Raw genomic sequence first — 24,209 nt, forward strand, 5'->3', positions numbered from 1 at the left:
TGGTGGTCCTCCTTGGAAAAGGATGTGATCGATTTCGTACGAGTCTGTACAATATGTGCACGTGACAAGACCCCTCGTCAGAAACCTTCAGGTCTTCTCCATCCGCTGCCGGTGCCTGAAAAGCCTTGGTCCCACATAGCCATGGACTTCATCACTGATCTTCCTGTATCCCATGGCAACACTGTCATCTGGGTGGTCGTTGATCGTTTTTCCAAAATTGCTCACTTTATTCCGCTTCCAGGCCTTTCTTCTGCGCCACAGTTGGCGAAGCTATTTTTTCTGCAGATTTTTTGTCTTCACGGGCTTCCCACGCATATCGTCTCGGATAGAGGCATTCAATTTGTGTCTAAATTTTGGAGAGCTCTCTGTAATCAATTAAAGATCAAATAAAATTTCTCGTCCTCCTACAACCCACAGTCCAATGGACAAGTGGAGAGAGTGAACCAAATCCTTGGTGACTACCTGCGACATTTTGTCTCCTCCCGCCATGATGATTGGGTTGACCTGTAACCCTGGGCTGAATTCTCGTACAATTTCAAAAACTCTGAGTCATCCGCCAAGTCTCCGTTCTTTGTGGTGTATGGCCGTCACCCACTTCCCCCCCTCCCCATACCCACTTCTTCTGGAGTTCCTGCCGTAGACGAATTGACCCGGGACTTCTCCTCTATCTGGAAGGAGACTCAAAAGTCGCTCTCACTGGCCTCTTCTCGCATGAGGAAACATGCGGATAAGAAGAGAAGAACTCCTCTTGTCTTTGCCCCTGGTGACAAAGTGTGGCTCTCAGCCAATTATATTCGGTTTCGTGTCCCTAGCTACAAGCTGGGTCCTCGTTACCTCGGGCCATTCAGAGTCAAAAGTCAAATTAACCCTGTCTCCTACAAGCTCCATCTTCCTCCTTCTCTTCCTATTCCTAACTCCTTTCATGTATCCCTTCTCAAACCTCTCATTCTTAACCGCTTTTCCCCCAAGGTCTCCGTTCCTGCTCCTGTCACTGGGTCCTCTGACGTCTTCTCGGTAAAAGAAATCCTCGCCTCCAAGGTCGTCAGAGGTTAAAAAAAATTTCTTGCTGACTGGGAGAATTGTGGCCCCGAAGAGAGGTCTTGGGAGCCCGAGGACAATATCCTTGACAAATAACTCATTCATAGGTTCCTGGGCTCCAAAAAGAGGGGGAGACCCAAGGGGGGTACTGTCACGCCAAGCGCTCCTGGTCCCGCTGCTTCCCCGGAGCGCTCGCGGCGTGCTTCTGTATGCAGCGCTCCGGTCGGCACCGCTAACCGCGAGCGCTGCTTCCATGTTCCCGGAGGGGACGCGATCCGAGGTGCGGGACGTGCCAGCTCTCGAATCGCGCCCCGCGTCTCTCACCCACCACGTCCTCCTTCACTGCCCTCCTGGCACACACGGCCCCGCTCTCTAGGGTGCGCGCGTGCCGGCTCTATGAAATTTAAAGGGCCAGTGCACCACTAATTGGTGCCTGGCCCAATCAGTTCAAAACATATAAAAACCCACTTCCCCTTCCTGTCCTTGCCGGATCTTGTTGCCCTAGTGCCCTGAGAAAGCATTTTGTGTATCCCAAGCCTGTGTATCCAGACCCTTGCTGTTGCCCCTGACTGCGAACCATTGCTGCCTGCCCAGACCTTCTGCTACGTTCGACCTTGCTCTTGCCTTGTCCTTGTGTACCGCGCCTGTCTCAGCTGTCAGTGAGGTTGAGACGCTATCGGGTGGAACGACCTGGGGGTTACCTGCCGCTGCAAGTCCATCCCGCTTTGCGGCGGGCTCTGGTGAAAACCAGTAAACCCTTAGATTTCGTTCCCATGGTACGGCCCACGCCATTACCTCACTGACACAGAGGATCCACCTCCAGTGTCCTCTCTGCATACTAGTCCGGATCCTGACAACCCCTTTAAGGGTGGAAATTCTGTAGCGTGTATGGGCTCTAAAGGATTATAGTTTTACCACCCTTGAGCACCATTGATAGCACTAGTAACACCTTCAGCACCATACAGCACCAGAGATACTAGGTTTTGAATCCTCCAGAAATAATAACCCCTTAGTCCCTCTGGGTAAAAGCATGTCATATAGTCCAGGTGCAAATTCAGCAGAGTATAATAGTGTTTATTGAACACCAACAAATTTAGGAATCGTCCTGATTTGTTATAATTGTACTTCTACTTATTAGAGATTAGGTTTTAATTCTGGCGCCAGGATATACCATGATGGACCTCTAGTATATCTGATCTGATCATTGGTATGTTTTTTTTTTTTTAAATTATGCTTAGGCCTGTAGCTTTATTTTTATTTATTTTTTTAACTCTGTAGCCCTGATTATCTGCTCTTCGACTCTGTGATTACTGTAGGGCATATCTTCATAATGGAGGACCTGCCTGCCTACTGTGGGGAATACACCTACTAAATGAGGGACCTACTATCCTACCCACACTGTGTGGTTGCACATGTATATTGAAGGAGGAGGCTGGGTGTGGCTGGGGATTTGGGCTCTAGCCCAGGTCTTTTGGAGATCTAGTAATGCCCCCTCACCATGGGTCTGGCCTACTTAAAGGAGAACTGCAGCCATAAAACAATTAACCCCTATCAGCAGGATAGGGGACAAGTGTCTGATTGTGGGGGTTCTGACTGCTGGGACCCCAGTGATCTCCTGTAAGAGGAACTGGCATTGCCGCGGCTCTGCACGGCTAATGCTTGTGTCGTCAACCTCACGAAAAGGTCAACAGACACCCCCTCCATTCAGCTCCATGGTAGAGGCCAGGATGCACGAATGCCTCTGCCTCTCCCATAGAGATACATAGAGGGGAATTGTCGGTCGCGGTGTCATGCGGCTGACACACCTCATGCACGGGGAGAGCTGCTGCCCCGTACAGAAGATCGCTGGAGATCCCAGTGGTCGCCCTCCCCCAAGATCAGGCACTTATCCCCTGTCCTGCAGAAAGGGAGGGACAAGTGTTTTATAGCTGCAGTACTCCTTTAATGGGCAGAGTCCAAAGCACCAGGTAATCTGTTCCCAAAGACTGTAAGGCTACTTTCACACTATAAAGTTGTTCCGTTAAAAGATCCCTTATAAACATCCGTTAGAAAAGCCTTAATAACTGATATTAAATGTCCGTTCCAAATCCCATTCAAGTCTATGGGATGTTTTTTATTACCCGTTATAGCCCGTCACGAATAACGGACGTTATGTGGGACGGAAGAAAAAACGGCACATGCACTAATTTTTCTTCCGTCACAAGAAAAGCCTTTGATGAGCCTTTATGTCATCGTTTGCACCTGGTTTATAATATTCGTTATTACTTCTGAGCATGCTCAGAAGAGGTGACATCAGCAGACTCCTGCAGTGCTGAGGGATTACAACTACTCCCATCATGGAACAGACTTGTTTCCATGATGGAAGTAGTTATTCCCTGGCTGTGGGAGTCATCAGACAGCTGGGGAGGCTACATTAGTGTTTGTACTACTACCCCCATCATGGAACAATCTGTTCCATGATGGGAGTTGTAGTACAGGGGTTGAGGGATTGATCGCACCGGGTTTCACTTCTGAGACCCAAAACGATCAGAAGTTATTAAGCAGGGGAGCGGGCGTCATGGTCCGCAACCCTGCGATGTATCGTGTGTTTTAACTTTAATTTTTAAATCCCCCTCGGGGAGCCCGGTACTGAGGAGCCATTCAGGGAGATTTAAAAATGAACATTGTGAGTAGCAGGGGGACATATGTATATTAAAAGCGCTGTGGGGGTGCAGACATATAGCCTATATATCTAGCCCCCAAGCGCATTCATAATATGACCCTCGCCAGCGCATATATCTGCTATCTACTGACCCTATGCGCTGCTGATAGACATACTTTTCATTCATAGCGCTGCGGTGGCATATGTATATAGATGCGCTAGGGGGGCAGACATGTAGCGTTATCTGCCCCCACAGCGCTTCTATATACATATGCCGCCGCAGCGCTATGTATGAAAAGTATTTCTATCAGCAGCGCATAGTGCCGGCAGCCGGACGGCCAAAATACTTTATTCATAGCGCTGCAGTGGCATATTATGACAAATGCGCTGCGAGGGAGTATATATATATATATATATGCGCTGGCGGGGGTCATGTTTATTAATGCGCTGGCGGGGGATATATATATATAAATGCGCTGCGGGGGTCATATCTTTATTAATGCACTGCAGGGGGCATATTATAAATGAGCTGGGAGGCTAGATATATAGGCTATATGTATTCCCTGCCCCCTGCAGCACTATATATCTTGCCTCCCACATCGCTTTTAATATACATATGACTCCCGCTGCCACTCACAATGGTCATTTTTAAATCTCCCGCTGAGAGCCCTAAATGGCTCCTCGGTGCCGGCCATTCAGGGCTCCCCACGGGGGATTTAAAAATGAAAGTTAACACACGATACATCACGGGGTTGTGGACCATGCCGCCCACTCCACTGTTTAATAACTTCTGATCGCATTTGGTCTCAGAAGTGAGACCCGGTGCGATCAATCCCTCAGCCCCTGTACTACAACCCCTATTATAGAACAGACTCTGTTCCATGATGAGGGTAGTAGTACAAACACTAATGTAGCCTCCCCAGCTGTCTGCAGACTCCCACAGCCAGAGAATTACTACTCCCATGATGGAAACAAGTCTGTTCCATGATGGGAGTAGTAGTAGTCCCGGCTGTGGGAGTCTGTAGGCAGAGGTGTTATAACAGCCATACGTGAGGGATGTTATAACGGGTCTTAACGGATGAATATTTTTTCAGCTGTTAGCACCTGTTATTTCATCCATTATTATACATCCGTTTTTACACAGAAAACAGATGTTTAATAACAGATGAATGCTCATAGTGTGAAAGTAGGCTAAGTATGGCCTTTTAGATGGGTAAAAATGAAAATACCATGGGGGACATTTATCAAAGCATTTAGCAGGTTTTTTTTGCTTAAAATTGTCGCAAAAAAGTCACACGTGCGACTAAGCTCTTTTTTCTGCGACTTTTTGCATGTTCAGTGTCCTAAGCAAAAAATAAAAATCTTGCTTACGAAAGCAAAAAGTGATTTTTGACTTGCAGTGGTCAGAGATTTATCAAGTGCGAAAGTCGCAAAAAAGTCGCATTGCATGAAAAAACCTACTAAATTTACTCTAGCTCAGACATGGAGCAGAAAAAGCCACAAAAAAAGCCACAAAAAATGAAAAAGTGCTTAAGTGAAAGAAATTTATCAACAGGCTGAAAGCAGTTGATAAATAAGTCGCACATAAGCAAAAAAATTGTAAGAAAAAAATAACTAAAAAAAGGAATACATAAGCAAACATTCATAAATGTCCCCCCCAAATAATCTTGCCTACAGGACTGAAGGTGCAGCCTAACAGGTGGAGACTAAAGCACCAGAGAATTTGTGCCTACAGACTCTTGACCTGAGAACTGGAAGTGTCGCCTACTAGATAGGTGGAGGCTAAAGCACCATATAATCTGTGCTTACAGGATACTGAAGACTGAAGGTGTGGCCTACTAGTTGGGAAAGGGAGTAAAGCACCAGATATTGTGCCTACAAACTCCTTAGAGCTTTAGGTGTGGTCAATTTAATGGACGGGGTCTAAAGCACCCCTGTGCTTTAAACTGTGCCTACAGGCTTCTGGTGGCTGTAGGTGTGGTCTACTAGATGGAAGGAGACTAAAGCACCAGATAATCTGTGCCCAGATCCAGTACCACAAATTTAGTAAATAGCGATGTGTAAAACATATGTACCATCAAAGTCCGGCTTTATCAGTCCAAGGTCAGTAAAAAGATATAGTCCAGTTGATGTGTGTAGATTACGAATACATTATAGCCATAGAGAGCTAAGCTACTGAAGATACAATTAAACATGACACAAAACATCCTATGATATGATCAATCTGCCTACAGGATACAACAAATATTAACAGAATGTTATGTTGTAAACTCTTCTAGGATTCAACATATAACTTATAGTGATAAGATGCACACCCCTCCATTATCTAATGAATTCTGTGCCAAGACCTGATGAAACATGGGCAAAACCATTACCATAAGTGTTTTCTATAAAGACTTTCTGCATTGCTAATAATCATTACCAATTCTTACACATACTAATAAGTTCTAGGAAGAGCAAAGAAATAAGGAGGCACTCACGGTTTTGTCGGGGTGACAGCAAGCTTCTTTATTTCAGGTGCGGCGTGCGATCATCGGTGTAGGACGCCAGACCAGTGCAGACAGGTAGTGACAAATGTTTCATGCCCCTTCTGGGCGTTTCTTCAGACTCGCCTTCCTCCTGCTTCACGCTCAGGTAAATAGTCCGCCCGGCGTGACGTCAGGGGGAAGGGTTAGTGTCTCAATGTGAAATAAAACCACAATTTAAAAACAAGACAACTGTATGCAAAAATCAAACAAGAAAAGCAACATAATGGTATTTATAAAAATACACTAAGATCAAGGCGATCATTCAAGCCCAAATTACCTTGAGCATTGAGTTCGAGGATAAGTCTAGCCTCTCGCTGCAACAGGGTTTTTAGCCGATCCATGCCTTCCTTTTGATTAACCCTTTCTATACCTAAAAAGGTAAGGCAGGAGGCATCGCTGGAATGGCAGGTTACAATATGTTCATATTGTAAATATGTTCAATAATGAAAATGATTCTAGCCCCTCAGAGTTTGACATGTCGCAAACCATTTTTCAGGTCCAGGAATCACTGGAGGTAATAGATCTACTTTCTGCCCCCCTTTGGCACCTGGGAGCAGTTTAGATCTTTTTCAAAAAATTGTTCTAGAAAGTATTAAAGCACTCAAATACCCTGTACATGGTGACAACATCAGTAGGGAAGAATCATTAGCTTTAGAACAACTGAAAAAAAGAGATGACATAGTAATCAAAAAATCAGATAAGGGAGGAAAGATAGTCCTTATGAAAAAAAGCTATTACATGCAGGAAGCAAATAGACAGCTTAACGATAATAGATTCTATCAAAAACTCTCTTCCAACCCTTTAAGTAAAACCACAAGTAAATTACAGTCCTTACTACGTGTCTACACAGAAAAGGGGGTTCTATCTAAAAAAATGGCAGAAAAATTACTCCCTAAATCCCCTAGGGTTGCCCAGTGGTACTTCCTTCCTAAAATACATAAAACTTTAGAGTCCCCACGCGGATGACCAATTGTCTCCGGTGTGGGGACCCTAACTGAACCCATCTCAAAATTTGTGGACTGGTTACTCCATCCACTTCTATCTGAAATTCCATCCCTAGTCAAAGATACAAATGAGTTTTTGTTAACTTTAGAAGGACTTTCATGGCCAGCAGACTGCATCCTTACGTCTGTGGACATAGAAAGCCTCTATACAAGTATACCTCAAGATTTAGCAGTAGAGGTTGTACGAGATTTGTTATCATCGTCTGACAAGAGTGAGGCATGCATCGACTTCATCTGTGAATCCCTCGAATTTATTTTATCAAACAACTCCTTTAAATTCGGTGAACAATGGTTCACACAGACGGGAGGTGTAGCTATGGGGATGCCAGTGGTGTGTACACTGGCTAACCTATTTGTAGCTACATTTGAGAAAAAATATATTTTTTCAGGTAAGAATAAACATTTGAAGTCGATAGCATGCTATAGACGTTTCGTGGATGACGTGTTCATTGTATGGACAGACACGGAGTCCGCCTTTGCGGACTTCGTGTCTGAACTGAACGCATCCAATGACATGAATCTAAAATTTACTAGTAAAGTAGGTGGCAAAGAACTAGAATTCTTGGACGTATTGATTAACTTAGAGAACAATAGCCTAAAAATGAAGGGCTATCGCAAGCCCACTGCCTGCAACTCGTTGCTGCACTATGGGTCCTATCACCCCACACACGTAAAAAAAGCTGTCCCATATGGACAGTTTTTGCGTTTAAAAAGAGTGAATAGCAGTGACGAAGATTTTATGTTGCAGGCAGTTGACTTGAAAAAACGCCTATTAATTAGAGGTTACCCAGAATCTATCCTTAATCAGGCTCTAGAAAGAGCTTTGAAACAAAAAAGAAGCGACCTTCTGAAAGGACAAAAGTTTTACAACAAGAAACACAGTGATCATAGAAAGGAGAAATCTCCCTCCTTTACTTTTTCTTTTCAATTCAGCCCGATGGCTGAAAGAATTAAGAAAATCATTTGTGATAACTGGTTCTTGGTGCAGAACGACACTATTTTAAGGGACATTACTAAAAATAAACCCTTGATAGCGTTCCGTAAAACCAGGAATCTGAAAAATGAATTAGTTCAAAGTAAATTTGAGATAAAAAAAACATGACAAGAACTGGTTAAGTAGAACTTTATCCCCAGGAAACTATCGCTGTAATTCTTGTAACTGGTGTAGTTTCATCAATCCAGAGAAAATTATAAATATTGGAGGTAAAAATATTAAGTTCAAGGATGTAAATTGCTGTCGGACTAATTTTGTCATTTATGCAATACTCTGCCCCTGCAAGAGGTTTTATATAGGGTGCACTAAAAGAGCTCTAAATATCAGATTTAGGGAACATGTGCATTCCATAAAAACAGGACATGGTAGCCCCAGGTTGATTGAACATATTGTAACCTGCCATTCCAGCGATGCCTCCTGCCTTACCTTTTTAGGTATAGAAAGGGTTAATCAAAAGGAAGGCATGGATCGGCTAAAAACCCTGTTGCAGCGAGAGGCTAGACTTATCCTCGAACTCAATGCTCAAGGTAATTTGGGCTTGAATGATCGCCTTGATCTTAGTGTATTTTTATAAATACCATTATGTTGCTTTTCATGTTTGATTTTTGCATACAGTTGTCTTGTTTTTAAATTGTGGTTTTATTTCACATTGAGACACTAACCCTTCCCCCTGACGTCACGCCGGGCGGACTATTTACCTGTGCGTGAAGCAGGAGGAAGGCGAGTCTGAATAAACGCCCAGAAGGGGCGTGAAACATTTGTCACTACCTGTCTGCACTGGTCTGGCATCCCACGCCGATGATCGCACGCCGTACCTGAAATAAAGAAGCTTGCTGTCACCCCGACAAAACCATGAGTGCCTCCTTATTTCTTTGCTCTTCCTGGATTTTACTTTGTATACTCACAAAGGATTGAGCATCCGGTTCGGTACGGACGGCATTACCTCATTACTCCCTGCTTTCCCAGCATTTGGTTGCGTTAGTGCTCACAGAACAATAGGGTGTTGCCGCAGCTGTGCCGGTGCTGTCTCTACGCTGTGACTAATAAGTTCTAGGTCGCATGAAAGCTTTTCCAGAATCAGTAGCATAGTACATTTCTCCTTCATTAGCAAATGCAAGTGTGGTACTGTCCTAGACATCATGAACCACATAATACCACGTGGCATGTATCCATGCTCTGCCGTAGTTACATGTGAGTGACAATGGGAGCACAGACACTCCAGCCTCCGCCATTAACATGTGCGCAGTGGGTGGTTAAATCAAAATCACAAATCAAAATAATAAATCATAATCACAAACACAAATCAAAATCACAAAAATCAAAATCACAAAAATCAAAATAAAATTTTTTAATCACAATTCACAAATAAAAATCACAAATCAAAATCACAAATCAAAATAAAAAATCTAAATCACAAATAAAAATCACAAATGTAAATCACAAATCTAAATCACAAATCTAAGTAAAAAATCTAAATCACAAATCAAAATCATAAATCAAATTCACAAATCAAAATCAAAATCACCAATCAAAATCATAAATCAAAATCACAAATCAAAATCACAAATCAAAATCACAAATAAAAAAATCACAAATCAAAATCACAAATCACCAATAAAAATGAAAATCAAAATCACAAATGAAAATGAAAATCAAAATCACAAATCAAAATCACAAATCAAACTCACAATCACAAATCAAAATCAGAAATCAAAATCGCAAATCAAAATCACAAATCAAAATCACAAATCAAAATCACAAACACAAATAAAAATCACAAATCAAAATCACAAATCTCTAATGAAAATCACAAAATCAAAATCACAAATGAAAAAACACATATCAAAATCACAAATCAAAATAAAAAATCAAAATCAGAAATCAAAATGAAATCACAATCACAAATCAAAATCACAAATCAAAATGAAAATCAAGATCAAAATCAGAAATAAAAATGAAATCAAAATCACAAATCAAAATCACAAATCAAAATCAATAATCAAAATCACAAATCAAAATCATGAATAAAAAAATCACAAATCAAAATCACAAATCAAAATCACAAATCAAAAATCAAAATCAGAAATCAAAATAAAAAATTAAAATCACAATTCACAAATGAAAATCACAAATGAAAATCACAAATCAAAATAAAAAAAATCTAAATCACAAATAAAAATCACAAATGTAAATCAAAAATCTAAATCACAAATCAAAATCACAAAAAAAATCACAAATAAAAAAATCACAAATAAAAATCACAAATCACCAATCAAAATCAAAATCACAAATGAAAATCACAAATGAAAATCTAAATCACAAATCAAACTCACAATCACAAATCAAAATCACAAATCAAAATCATAAATCAAAATAAAAATCAAAATCACAAATAAAAATCACAAATGATAATCACATATGAAAATGAAAATCAAAAATCACAATTGAAAATCACAAATGAAAATCACAAATCAAATTCACAATCACAAATCAAAATCAAAATCAAAAATCAAAAATCAAAATCACAATCACAAATCAAAATCACAAATTAAAATCAAAATCACAAATCAAAATCACAAACACAAACAAAATCACAAAAATCTAAATCACAAATCCCTAACACAAATCAAAATCACAAATCAAAATCACAAACACAAATCAAAATCACAAATGAAAATCACAAATCAAAATCACAAACACAAATCACAAATCAAAATCAGAAATCAAAATGAAAATCAAAATCAGAAATCAAAATGAAAATCAAAATCACAAATCAAAATCACAAATGAAAATCACAATCACAAATCAAAATCACAAATCAAAATGAAAATCAAAAGCACAAATCAAAATGAAAATCAAAATCACAAATCAAAATCAAAAATCAAAATCACAAATCAAAATTACAAATCAAAATCACAAATCAAAATCACAAATCTCTAATAAAAATCACAAATGAAAATCATAAATCAAAATCACAAATAAAAAATCACATATCAAAATCACAAATCAAAATAAAAAATCTAAATCACAAATCAAAATCACAAATCAAAATGAAATCACAATCACAAATTAAAATGAAAATCAAGATCAAAATCAGAAATCAGAATGAAAATAAAAATCACAAATCAATATCACAAATCAAAATCTAAATCACAAATCACAAATCAAAATCATAAATCAAAATCACAAATCAAAATCATAAATCAAAATCACAAACCACAAATCAAAATCACAAATCAAAATAAAAAATAAAAAGCACAAATCAAAATCACAATCACAAATCAGAAATCAAAATGAAAATCTAAATCAGAAATCTAAATGAAAATCAATCAGAAATCAAAATGAAAATAAAAATCACAAATCAAAATCAAAATGACAAATCACTTATGAAAATCACAAATCAAAATCATTAATCAAAATCATAAATATAAAAAATCACATTTCAAAATAACAAATCAAAATAAAAAATCAAAATCACAAATGAAAATCATAAATCAAAATGACAAATAAAAAAATCACAAATCAAAATCACATAAAAATCACAAACACAAATCAAAATCATAAAAATCAAAATCACAAATCAAAATCACAAATCAAAAATCAAATTCACAAATCAAAATCAAAAATGAAAATCACTAAGCAAAATCACAAATCAAAATCACAAATGAAAATCATAAATCAAAATCACAAATCACAAATCAAAATAAAAAATCAAAATCACAAATCAAAATCATAAATCAAAATCACAAATCAAAATCACAAACACAAATCTAAATCACAAATCAAAATCACAAATCACCAATCAAAATCACAAATCAAAATCACAAAACAAAATCATAAATCAAAATCATAAACCACAAATCAAAATCACAAATCAAAATCACCCTGCATTCGTTTGGAGCATCGGCCACACCTCCTCAATGCAAGTCTGAGTGGGGGCGTAAAGGCTGTCACGCCCCTCCCATAGACTTGCATTGAGGGGGAGTGGCTGTGAAATCACGAGCGGGGTTTGATCGTGATATCACGAGCTTACACCTCTCATGGCCAGTCATCCGGCACGGAGCGAAGTTTGCTCTGTGCACCAGATGTCTGGGGTACCGCAGCCAAAATCGCGGGGGTCCACCGATGGGGATAGGGGATAGGATGTTTCATTTTTGCACTTTTTCCTCCTCACCTTCTAATAGCCATAACTCTTTCAATTTTCTACCTACAGATCCATATACGATCTTATTTTTTGCGCCACCAATTGTACTTAGTAATAACCGTAAAATCTATGGTGAAACCATTGTTTGAGACCCCAGGATTTCACCACGATTGTCCCAATCAGCAACCAGCAATCAAAATTTAGGACGTTTAGACGCCACAATCAACTTTGGTGGCATTTAAAGGGTTAATATTGGACATCAGCAATCTCCTGTCTGAGTGCGCTTCATAGAATGGAGCAAAAGGGAAAAAAATTACAATGGGTTAACCCCTTAAGGACACATGACGTACTGGAACGTCATGTGTCCACTCCCGATCTATAACGCGGGGCCACGGCGTGGCCCCGCGTCATAGCGGGTCGGGCCCGGCCTCTAACAACGGCCGGGACCCGTGGCTAATAGCGCGCGGCATTGATCGCTGTGCCGCGCGCTATTAACCCTTTAGACGCGGCGTTCAAAGTTGAACGCCGCGTCTAAAGTGAAACCGAAAGCATGCCGGCTAGCTCAGTGGGCTGTTCGGGATAGCCGCGGTGAAATCGCGGCATCCCGAACAGCTGACAGGACAGCGGGAGGGCCCCTACCTGCCTCCTCGCTGTCCGATCGCCGAATGACTGCTCAGTGCCTGAGATCCAGGCATGAGCAGTCATGCGGCAGAATCATCGATCACTGGTTTCTTATGAGAAACCAGTGATCAATGTAAAAGATCAGTGTGTGCAGTGTTATAGGTCCCTATGGGACCTATAACACTGCAAAAAAAAAGTGCAAAAAAAAAGTGAATAAACATCATTTAACCCCTTCCCTATTAAAAGTTTGAATCATCCCCCTTTTCCCATAAAAGAAAAAACACAGTGTAAATAAAAATAAAAATAAACATAAATGGTATCGCCGCGTGCGGAAATGTCCGAATTATAAAAATATATCGTTAATTAAACCGCACGGTCAATGGCGTGCGCGCAAAAAAATTCCAAAGTCCAAAATAGTGCATTTTTGGTCACTTTTTATATCATGAAAAAATGAATAAAAAGCGATCAATAAGTCCTATCAATGCAAAAATGGTACCGTTAAAAACTTCAGATCACGGCGCAAAAAATGAGCCCTCATACCGCCCCATACACGGAAAAATAAAAAAGTTATAGGGGTCAGAAGATGACAATTTTAAACGTATTAATTTTCCTGCATGTAGTTATGATTTTTTCCAGAAGTCCGACAAAATCAAACCTATATAAGTAGGGTATCATTTTAATCGTATGGACCTACAGAATACATATCAGGTGTCATTTTTACCGAAAAATGTACTACGTAGAAACGGAAGCCCCCAAAAGTTACAAAACAGCGTTTTTTTTTAAATTTTGTCGCACAATGATTTTTTTTCCCGCTTCACCATAGATTTTTGGGCAAAATGACTGACGTCATTACAAAGTAGAATTGGTGGCGCAAAAAATAAGCCATCATATGGATTTTTAGGTGTAAATTTGAAAGAGTTATGATTTTTTAAAGGCAAGGAGCAAAAAACGAAAATGCAAAAACGGAAAAACCTCCGGTCCTTAAGGGGTTAAAATACATATGATGTTCTAATCATCTTCCTAAAACAATTGCATTATACTTATCTATAGAAATATGAATAAAATACGATTCAAACAACATCAGTACTTTATTACATAATAATTAACTTGGCACAGATTGTGAAACAAGTAAAATAAAATAACATTTTTACTTAAACAAGATGGTATAGAGATTCGACATGTTTAAACATTATATAGGGGGAGATTTATCAAAACCTGTGCAAAGGAAAAGTTGCCGAGTTTCCCATAGCAACCAATCAGAACACTTCTTTCATTTTGCAGAAGCCTTGTTAAAAATGAAAGAAGCGATCTGATTGGTTGCTATGAGCAACTGGGCAACTTTTCCTCTGGACAGGTTTTGATAAATCTCCCCCATATATATTTATATATGGTCCATGTGGCTTCTTATCTAAGATAAGGTTGGGTTCACACCTGAGTTGGGGGCTTCCGTAGCAGGTTCTGTTATAAATATGCTAAACACTATGCTAAAAAAAAAAAATCCATGTGCCCCAGTGGGTGTCATTGGTATCCTGCCTACGACTGCCCATTTTATCGAGTACTGGAGCCAAACAAAAGCATTAATAACACAGATGTGAACACGGCCGTATTTGTGAACAATCTGTAGGATAATAACAGTTAAATTTTCAATGCCATAAATTACATCAATATATTTATGACTATTCAACATGAGGTAACAAAAAAGTTTAATATAACAAATCCATCTCTGCATTTAGAAACACACAGAACTTATTACCATGGCCACTGTTTGATGCTCATATATAAATCACATTGATGTTAATTTAATTAAAGTTATTTTTATTTTTTTTCCCCCAGTCTGATTGTTATGCAGATTGCTGGATTCCATCTTTTAGGTGAGCTTCGCCTTTAAGTATTGCTAAGAGTTTCACCAGTGAAGAACTCCATTCCCTCTGGAGGAATACTGTGTTCACGCAATTCCCTTTCAATGACGTTGACCACCTATTATCTCATACATGTGACAGCATACACCAGTGTTTCCCAACCAGGGTGCCTCCAGCTGTTGCAAAACTATGACTCCCAGCATGCTCGGACAGCCAAAGGCTGTTCGAGCATGCTGTGAGTTGTAGTTTTGCAACAGCTGGAGGTACCCTGGTTGGGAAACACTAGCATACACAGTGCAGCACTAAAGACTCAACCTACAAGACTTAGGATTTGTGCCTACAGCATACCAAAGGGAGCTGTTAAAGAGAAACATCACTATAAACTTAAAATGTTGGGTTACCCCTTTAACATTCATACGCGATGTACATAACAGAACAAATGTATCATTCTGGCAGAATCCAAAACTGTCTGGTTTCACAACCCAGCTTTAATTTTACCAGAATTCATTAAGATATGAAAGCTGAGCTGTGATTGGTTGTAATAGACAGATTTTGTTTAAGATAGATTGATAATTCTGGGAGATTTTTTATTTATTATTTTTTGGTAAGCCGGACAGTCCAGGATAAGCCAAAGGTCCTTTTTAAATACAAAAATTATTTCTGACTAGGGGAAGGTAGTCATGAATTAAGACAGCTAGCATTGGGTTCAATAGGCACTGTTTACCTCAATCTTCAGTAAACTCCTGTTAGGCTGCATTCACACCTTGTTTTTTACATACGGGTGCCGGATTCGGCTGGGGGAGGGGCAAACCTGGCGCTCCCGTACCCCAGCCGGGTCAGCCCGTCACTCCATTTACTTTAATGAGCCGACCAGAGTCAAACGGTGATTCCTGTCGGCTCAGTTTTGACCTGTATGCGGTTTCCTGACCGGACATAAAACAGTAGTAAACTACGGTTTTAGGTCCGATCCAAAACCGGATATGGGTCAAAACTGAGCTGACCGGAGTCACCGTTTGACTCCGGTCGGCTCATTAAAGTAAATGGAGTCACGGGCTGATCCGGCTGGGGTACGGGAGTGCCCGGTTTGCCCCTCCCCCAGCCGGATCCGGCACCCGTATGTAAAAAATGAGGTGTGAATGCAGCCTAAGTAGATGTTCCAGACACCTAGAATTTAGCAATATTTTCTATAGCTGTTTAAAGGGGTACTCCGGTGGAAAACTTTTTTTTTTTTTTTAAATCAACTGGTGCCAGAAAGTTAAATAGATTTGTAAATTACTTCTATTAAAAAATCTTAATCCTTCCAGTAGTTATTAGCTGCTGAATACTACATAGGAAATTCTTTTCTTTTTGGAACACAGACTTCTCTGCTGACATCACGACCACAGTGCTCTCTGCTGACATCTCTGTCCATTTTAGGAACTGTCCAGAGCAGCATATGTTTGCTATGGGGATTTTCTCCTACTCTGGACAGTTCCCAAAATGGACAGAGATGTCAGCAGAGAGCACTGTGGTCATGATGTCAGCAGAGAGCTCTGTGTTCCGAAAAGAAAAGAATTTCCTCTGTAATATTCAGCAGCTAATAAGTACTGGAAAGATTAAGATTTTTAATAGAAGTCATTTGCAAATTTGTTTAACTTTCTGGCACCAGTTGATTTAAAAAAAAAAAAAAAGTTTTCCACCAGAGTACCCCTTTAAAGGGAGTTGTGTATAAACCTATATTATCAGCACAGAATTTTGGATTTTTGAATTTTATAAAATTACATTTAGCTCTTTAATAGCCTTTCTCTCCTTTTGCATTTAAGAATATTAAGTGATCACCTCTAGTCTACATTTGTTTTCTAAGGCCCCTTGCACACTACGGAATATCTGCCTGGAGAAAATCAAGGCGAATATAGTGTGTGCAGCGGGCGCTGCCGTAACGAACAGGCGCTATGACTGCGCAGACATCTTCATTGACAGCAATGCAATTCCTTCTTTTGGCAGAGTCGTGGAAATTCTGTAGTGTGTATGGGCTCTAAAGGATTATAGTTTTACCACCCTTGAGCACCATTGATAGCACCGGTAACACCTTCAGCACCATACAGCACCAGAGATACTAGGTTTTGAATCCTCAGAAATAATAACCCCCTAAATCCCTCTGGGTAAAAGCATGTCATATAGTCCAGGTGCAAAGTCACCAGAGTATAATAGTGTTTATTGAACACCAACAAATTTAGGAATCATCCTGATTTTGTTATATTTGTACTTCTACTTATTAGAGATTAGGTTTTAATTCTGGGTCCAGGATATACCAAGGTGGACCTGATCATTGGTATGTTTTTTAATTTATTTTGTTTAGGCTGTGACCTGAGGCCTTTTTTTTTTAACTCTGAGGCCCTGATTATCTGCTCTTCGACTCTGTGATTACTGTGGGGCATACCTTCATAATGGGGGACCTGCCTGCCTACTGTGGGGAATACACCTACTCAATGAGGGACCTACTATCCTACCTACACTGTGTGGTTGCACATGTATATTGAAGAAGGAGGCTGGGTGTGGCTGGGGATTTGGGCTCTAGCCCAGGTCTTTTGGAGACCTAGTAATGCCCCCTCACTATGGTTCTGGCCTACTTAAAGGAGAACTGCAGCCATAAAACACTTAACCCAATCCCCACCCCCTCCATTCAGCTCCATGGGAGAGGCGGGGATGCACAAACGCTGTATCTCCGCCTCTCCCATAGAGATACATGGAGGGGGCTTGTCGGTCGCGCCGTCATGCGGCTGACACACCTCCTGCACAGGGAGAGCCGCTGCCCCGTACAGAAGATAGCGGGAGATCCCAGTGGTCACCCCCCAGGTCTTTTGGAGACCTAGTAATGCCCCCTCACTATGGGTCTGGCCTACTTAAAGGAGAACTGCAGCCATAAAACACTTAACCCCTATCAGCAGGATAGGGGACAAGTGTCTGATTGTGGGGGTTCCGACTGCTGGGACCCCAGTGATCTCCTGTACGGGGACCTGACATTGCCGCGGCTCTGCACGGCTAATGCTCGTGTCGTCAACCTCACTAAAAGGTCAACAGACGCCCCCTCCATTCAGCTCCATGGGAGAGGCGGGGATGCATGAATGCTGCATCTCCGCCTCTCCCATAGAGATACATGGAGGGGGCATGTCGGTCGCGGCGTCATGCGGCTGACACACCTCCTGCACGGGGAGAGCCGCTGCCCCGTACAGAAGATCGCGGGAGATCCCAGCGCATTTATATATATGCGCTGGCGGGGTATATATAAATGCCCTGCAGGGGGTATATTTTAAATGCGCTGGGGGGGCTAAATATATAGGCTATATGTCTTCCCCCTGCAGCGCTATATATCTTGCCCCCCACATCGCTTTTAATATACATATGACCCCCGCTGCCACTCACAATGTTCATTTTTAAATCTCCCACTGAGAGCCCTGAATGGCTCCTCGGTGCCAGCCATTTAGGGCTCTCCGCGGGGGATTTAAAAATGAAAGTTAACACACGATACATCACAGAGTTGTGGACCATGCCGCCCGCTACCCTGTTTAATAACTTCTGATCGCATTGGGTCTCAGAAGTGAGACCCGGTGAGATGAATCCCTCAGCCCCTGTACTACACCCCCCATCATAGAACAGACTCTGTTCCATGATGAGGGTAGTAGTACAAACACTAATGTAGCCTCCCCAGCTGTCTACAGACTCCCACAGCCAGGGAATTACTACTCCCATGATGGAAACAAGTCTGTTCCATGATGGGAGTAGTAGTAGTTCTGGCTGTGGGAGTCCGTAGGCAGAGGTGTTAAACAGCCATACATGAGGGATGTTATAACGGGTCTTAACGGAAGAATATTTATTCATCCATTAGCACACGTTATTTCATCCGTTATTATACATCAGTTTTTACACAGAAAATGTATGTTTAATAATGGATGAATGCTCATAGTGTGAAAGTAGCCAAAGTATGGCCTTTCAGATGGGTAAAAGTGAAAATACCATATAATCATGCCTACAGGACTGAAGGTGCAGCCTAACAGGTGGAGACTAAAGCACCAGAGAATTTGTGCCTACAGACTCTTGACCTGAGGACTGGAAGTGTCGCCTACTAGATAGATGGAGGCTAAAGCACCACATAATCTGTGCTTACAGGATACTGAAGACTGAAGATGTGGCCTACTAGATGGGAAAGGGAGTAAAGCACCAGATATTGTGCCTACAAACTCCTTAGAACTTTAGGTGTGGTCAATTTAATAGACGGGGTCTAAAGCACCAGATGAACTGTGCCTACAGGCTTCTGATGGCTGTAGGTCTGGCCTACTAGATGGAAGGAGACTAAAGCCCCAGATAATCTGTGCCCAAATCCAGTACCACAAATTTAGTAAATAGCGATGTGTAAAACATATGTACCATCTAAGTCCGGCTTTATCAGTCCAAGGTCAGTAAAAAGATATAGTCCAGCTGATGTGTGTAGATTATGAATACATTATAGCCATAGAGAGCTAAGCTGCTGTAGATGCAATTAAACATTTCACAAAACATCCTATGATATGATCAATCTGCCTACAGGATACAACAAATATTAACAGAATGTTACGTTGTAAACTCTTCTAGGATTAAACATATAACTTATAGTGATAAGATGCACACCCCTCCATTATGTAATGAATTCTGTGCCAAGACCTGATGAAACATGGGCAAATCCATTACCATAAGGGTTTTCTATAAAGACTTTCTGCATTGCTAATAATCATTACCAATTCTTGCACATACTAATAAGTTCTAGGTCGCATTAAAGCTTTTCCAGAATCGGTAGCATAGTACATTTCTCCTTCATTAGCAAAAGATACATAAAACTGAAGATACAATGCGAGTGTGGTTGAGTTCTGTCCTAGACATCATGAACCACATAATACCATGTGGCATGTATCCATGCTCTGCCGTAGTTACATGTGAGTGACAATGGGAGCCCAGACACTCCAGCCTCCGCCATTAACATGTGCGCAGTGGGTGGTTAGCCTTCATTTCTTTGACTTTCCGGCTGAAAAAGTTAAAAATTATTAAGGAAACCATACAAACAAGCCACCCTGCAAAAGAACTCACTTTATATATTTATATTATTCTTGTTGGTTTCATTAATGGTATATGGTAAAACCAAAATATATACCTGCTGTGTGTCATGAATGTTCCTCGGTGGTTCCACTAAAAGATCTGCTCCTCACTTGATTTCGTAATTGTTGGATTAGCTCAGGATTTTGCTGCTGGATCTGTTGTGCAAACTGTTGTCCTCTGCAAGAGAAACATATATGAATAGTAAAAATGTGTTATTATTGGAAGATTATGCAGTACTTGTGTATATGTGTAATGCATAGTGAATTCGCAGATGCTGCAGAACCTTACTCCCTTGATGTGTGAATATTGAGCTATAATGTATCAATTGTTTATTTAATCTCTGCTGTATATTCGATACAGGACGAGCAAGATGACATTTGGAGAAATATCCAAAGAAATTCTTAAAAGGGGAAAAAACAACTGGCATGTTGCATTGTTATTAATATGGGTTTTCTTATCTTAGACATTCATCACTTATCCACAGGCTGACATCAATTTCTGATAGATGAAGATTTCACCCCATCTCATCTAGATACGGCAGGAAGAGGTGGCCGGGATTATGAAAACAGCTGAGCAAGGTTTTCTACATAATTTCTATAACACACACACAATAATTATTGGTAGCTACAAAGACCACATAGAATGGTCCACTGGGCTCCTTTTGGCCACCTCTGGTCTTTGCATTATGGCAGGTATTTCCATCTAAGCTATGATTGTCTAAGATCGGAATTCCCCTTTAAATCTAATAGGCCATGGCGCTCTATAGGGCACAATATCTTCTTTTGGTATGATCACGTGCATATTTTTGCTGCAGATTTTGCTGCTCATTGACTTCAATTGGCAACAAAATCTGCTGAAGCAAATCTGCAGCAGAAAATATGCACATGTGAACGCACCCTTAGACTGGAAGTCTCTGACACTATCTATCTATACAGCTCCACTCAGAGGGAGCTTGAGGCTCCTGGGCCAATGCAAATTCTGCAATATAGCCCCTACTTTAAGAAAGATTATTTTTGATATTGGTCTTTCTACAGAGCCCCAAAAATTATGCAATGTAAAGTGATATTCCATGATTTATTGACTTTAAACTATTCTGCTCATTATGTATAGTTATGTTAGTTATCCATTTACTTTATGACTCTGCCTCTGCCCACTTTTTTTATGTTCCTTTGGTCCCCCAGGTTCAGAATTCCATAGTGGTATAGATGACGTTGTTTCAAGCCTATTTCACAATCATTTGCCGCTCAAGACAACAACTGATCACAGGGGGCTTGGCTGCTTTTTGTCTTCCCTGACAAGCCAGCCCCTTGATGACGTGTGCAGTCAATCTGTAAGTCCCCACGTGCGCTAAGTCCTCGCATTCTGCAGACAGCCAAGATCACGTTGAGATGTACAGATGGACCGCACACATCATCGGGAGCTGGCTTGTCTGGGAAGACGAGAAGAAGCAGCCAAGTCCCCTGTGATCAGCTGTTGTCTCGAGCTGCAAAGGATGACGGAATAGGCTTGAGACAACCATTATCTATAATGCAACGTAATGGGACCATATAAAGCTCAAAAGGTGGACAATCCACGGCAGAGACATACAGCAAGTAAATGAATAACAAACATAACTATACATAATGGGCAAAATAGTTTAAAGTGAATAAATTCCAAAATATGTCTATAACAACCGTCAAGGGTCCAATGCTTTGATTTGGCTAGGAAAGTTGCCAACCAGTCTTCCAAACTAACAAGCTATTTCTTAAGAGGTATGTGACTTGAAAAAGATTTAGAGCAAGAAACAATACTACATTTTTTGTATGATTATTCCTGCAACCAACTATTTTGTTCCCTTTACAGGTATGAATGTATTAACAAGGCATTCTTTGTATTGGTTAATGAATAAATTTGCTACTTACGCTTGTATGAGACTGGAGAGATCTGTTAGACCCCCAACACCTGCAGCCGGGCCTCCACCAGCATTAGCCATCATACCAGACATGCTGCAAAGTAGTGAACAAATACAGTACTGAGAATCCTCAAAGAAACACATAAAAGGGTCCCCTAACAATGATATATTACAGCTACAAGTCCTTGCCTGACTACAGATCTGATGACCTCATTGACAGCTGTCCGTTTTGGTCATCAGACCCACAGACAGGCACCTACAGCCGTAATACAGATGCAAAAATGTAATGTGCATACGGAGTGTTTCAGAACATTTACTCATAGTACACTATAGATATGCAATACATATTGCCTATGCACGCACACACAAACACAAATGTCTGCGCATGAAGGCTAAATCTCTGATTCGAAAAGTTTTAATTGGAGAAAACTAAAGAGATGTTTCTGTGTTGTATTCGCTAAAGGTACAAATTGCGTCTTCAGTATGGGCTACTAATGCCTAATAAATGATATAAAGGAATTTCTAATAGTAAGAGCCCAAGTAATAAAAACAAAAGTGATGATTTTAGGTAGACAGAGGACCAGGGAAAGCAAAAGAAAGTAGTGGCTTTAATGGGGCATTCCTATTTCAGAAAGTCAAGGTTATTTTTTATATAATAAAAAGTTATACGATTTTTATATAAAGTTTCTGTTACTTATGGTTTTCAATATCTCTGCTTGAAATCATTCATTAGAAATTAATTGTTCCGGAAAAATAATCTGTTCGTCATGTGATGGGCATCCAGGTGTTTAGCTTGTTACACAGTTCTGTCTATACCGTAAAGCACTGTTCACACTACAGAGATTCTGCTGCTCTGTTCACAGTTCGGAACTGGTGCACCAGAACTTCAGATGAAGAATTGGACAGACTCCAGATTCCAGTGGAAGATTAAACATGTTCAATGTTGCAGTATCCACCAAAGACGCCTTTCAAAGGACATTGCTTATGAAATGGGAAAACAATAAGTGCCAAATCCAGATAACATTTTCTTGCTGAATTTCCTCATTGTGAACAGACCCTAACAAGTCATGCAAATGTTTGTCCATCACATGACCAGCATAGATTTTTGCCCTCTGGAAATAAAGAATGAAAATTCCTATTGAATGACTGCCCTAAGCCTCCAGGTATACTGACTGATATTAACCCTTTTTTTTAATGCCCTAGACCACATATAGACTTTAATCCTTCATTTGACCAACATTAATCCCACTCACTGCATTAGACCACCATGCACACAATAACCTTCACGGCCGTTGACCTGGATGCTATGTGGCCTTGTCAGTCTGGCTGATGTATGTCATGTATGTATGTATATGATGTATGTGTGAAGTATTGGTGTAAAGCGTGTTCAAAGGGTTGATACACAAAGGGGTACTCGGGTGGAAATGTATTTTTTTTTTTAAATCAACTGGTGCCAGAAAGTTAAAGGAATAGTCCAGTGGTGAACAACTTCTCCCCTATCCTAAGGATAGGGGATAAGTTGCAGATCGCGGGGGGTCCGACCGCTGGGGCCCCCCGCGATCTCCTGTACAGGGCCCCAACAGCCCGCGGGAAGGGGGCGTGTCGACCACCGCACGAAGCGGCGGCAGATGCGCCCCCTCAATACAACTCTATACAACTGCCTTCGGTGACCTCCAGCTCTGTCATAGCGATGTACTGAGGGGGCGTGTTGGCCACTGCTTCGTGCGGTGGTCGACACCCGCTATCTGGCCGGAGAGCCTGGCCCCCGTACAGAGAGATCGCAGGGCCCCCCCCCCTCCTTAGGATAGGGGATAAGTTTTTCACCACTGGACTACTCCTTTAAACAGATTTGTAAATTACTTCTATTAAAAACTCTTAATCCTTCCAGTACTTATCAGCTGCTGTAAAATACAGAGGAAATTCTTTTCTTTTTGAATTTTTTTTTCTATCGATCCACAGTGCTCTCTGCTGACACCTCAGTTCATGTCAGGAACTGTCTAGAGCAGAAGAGTTTTGATAAGGGAAATAGTTTCTGCTCTAGACAGTTACTCAGCATGGAAAGAAGAAGGATATCCGCTCCCAGTAGGATAAAATCCAAGATTTATTAAATCCTTTAAAATCCATATGAAACGAACAAAAATAGAAGGAGTAAAATCAAACGAATAAAACGCACCAACGGGTTTCGACTTGTTCACAAGTCTTAGTCATGGCCATGACTTAGACTTGTGAAGTCGAAACGCGTTGGTGCGTTTTATTTGCTAGATTTTACTCCTATTTTGGTTTGTTTCATATGGATTTTAAATGATTTAATAAAACTTGGATTTTATCCTACTGGGAGCTGGATATTCTTTTTCTTTCCATGCTGATTGATCCACCTGGAGAC

General features: G+C 40.7%; 2 protein-coding genes across 5 annotated transcripts in view; one reads left to right on the forward strand and one right to left on the reverse strand.

Annotated features, from left to right (window-relative positions):
- Window positions 1-16,480: 16,480 nt before the first annotated feature.
- Window positions 16,481-24,209, reverse strand: part of SGTB (small glutamine rich tetratricopeptide repeat co-chaperone beta) — a 68,743-nt gene continuing 61,014 nt past the window's right edge. For all 4 annotated transcript variants that reach the window (XM_056541539.1, XM_056541540.1, XM_056541538.1 and 1 more), the window contains exons 10-12: window positions 21,837-21,920; window positions 19,991-20,112; window positions 16,481-19,864 (exon numbers count right to left, since the gene is read on the reverse strand). In XM_056541539.1, coding sequence (XP_056397514.1) covers window positions 20,001-20,112; window positions 21,837-21,920 — 196 coding nt within the window. In that variant the 3' untranslated portion in view covers window positions 16,481-19,864; window positions 19,991-20,000. The remainder of the gene's footprint in view (window positions 19,865-19,990; window positions 20,113-21,836; window positions 21,921-24,209) is intronic.
- The window catches only part of NLN (neurolysin), a 151,599-nt gene continuing 147,883 nt past the window's right edge, over window positions 20,494-24,209 (forward strand). The window contains exon 1 of the mRNA XM_056541460.1: window positions 20,494-20,513. The gene's annotated coding sequence lies outside the window, so the exon portion shown is untranslated. The remainder of the gene's footprint in view (window positions 20,514-24,209) is intronic.

This window comes from Hyla sarda, chromosome 1 (genome assembly GCF_029499605.1).
Source record: "Hyla sarda isolate aHylSar1 chromosome 1, aHylSar1.hap1, whole genome shotgun sequence".
NCBI lineage: Eukaryota > Metazoa > Chordata > Amphibia > Anura > Hylidae > Hyla > Hyla sarda.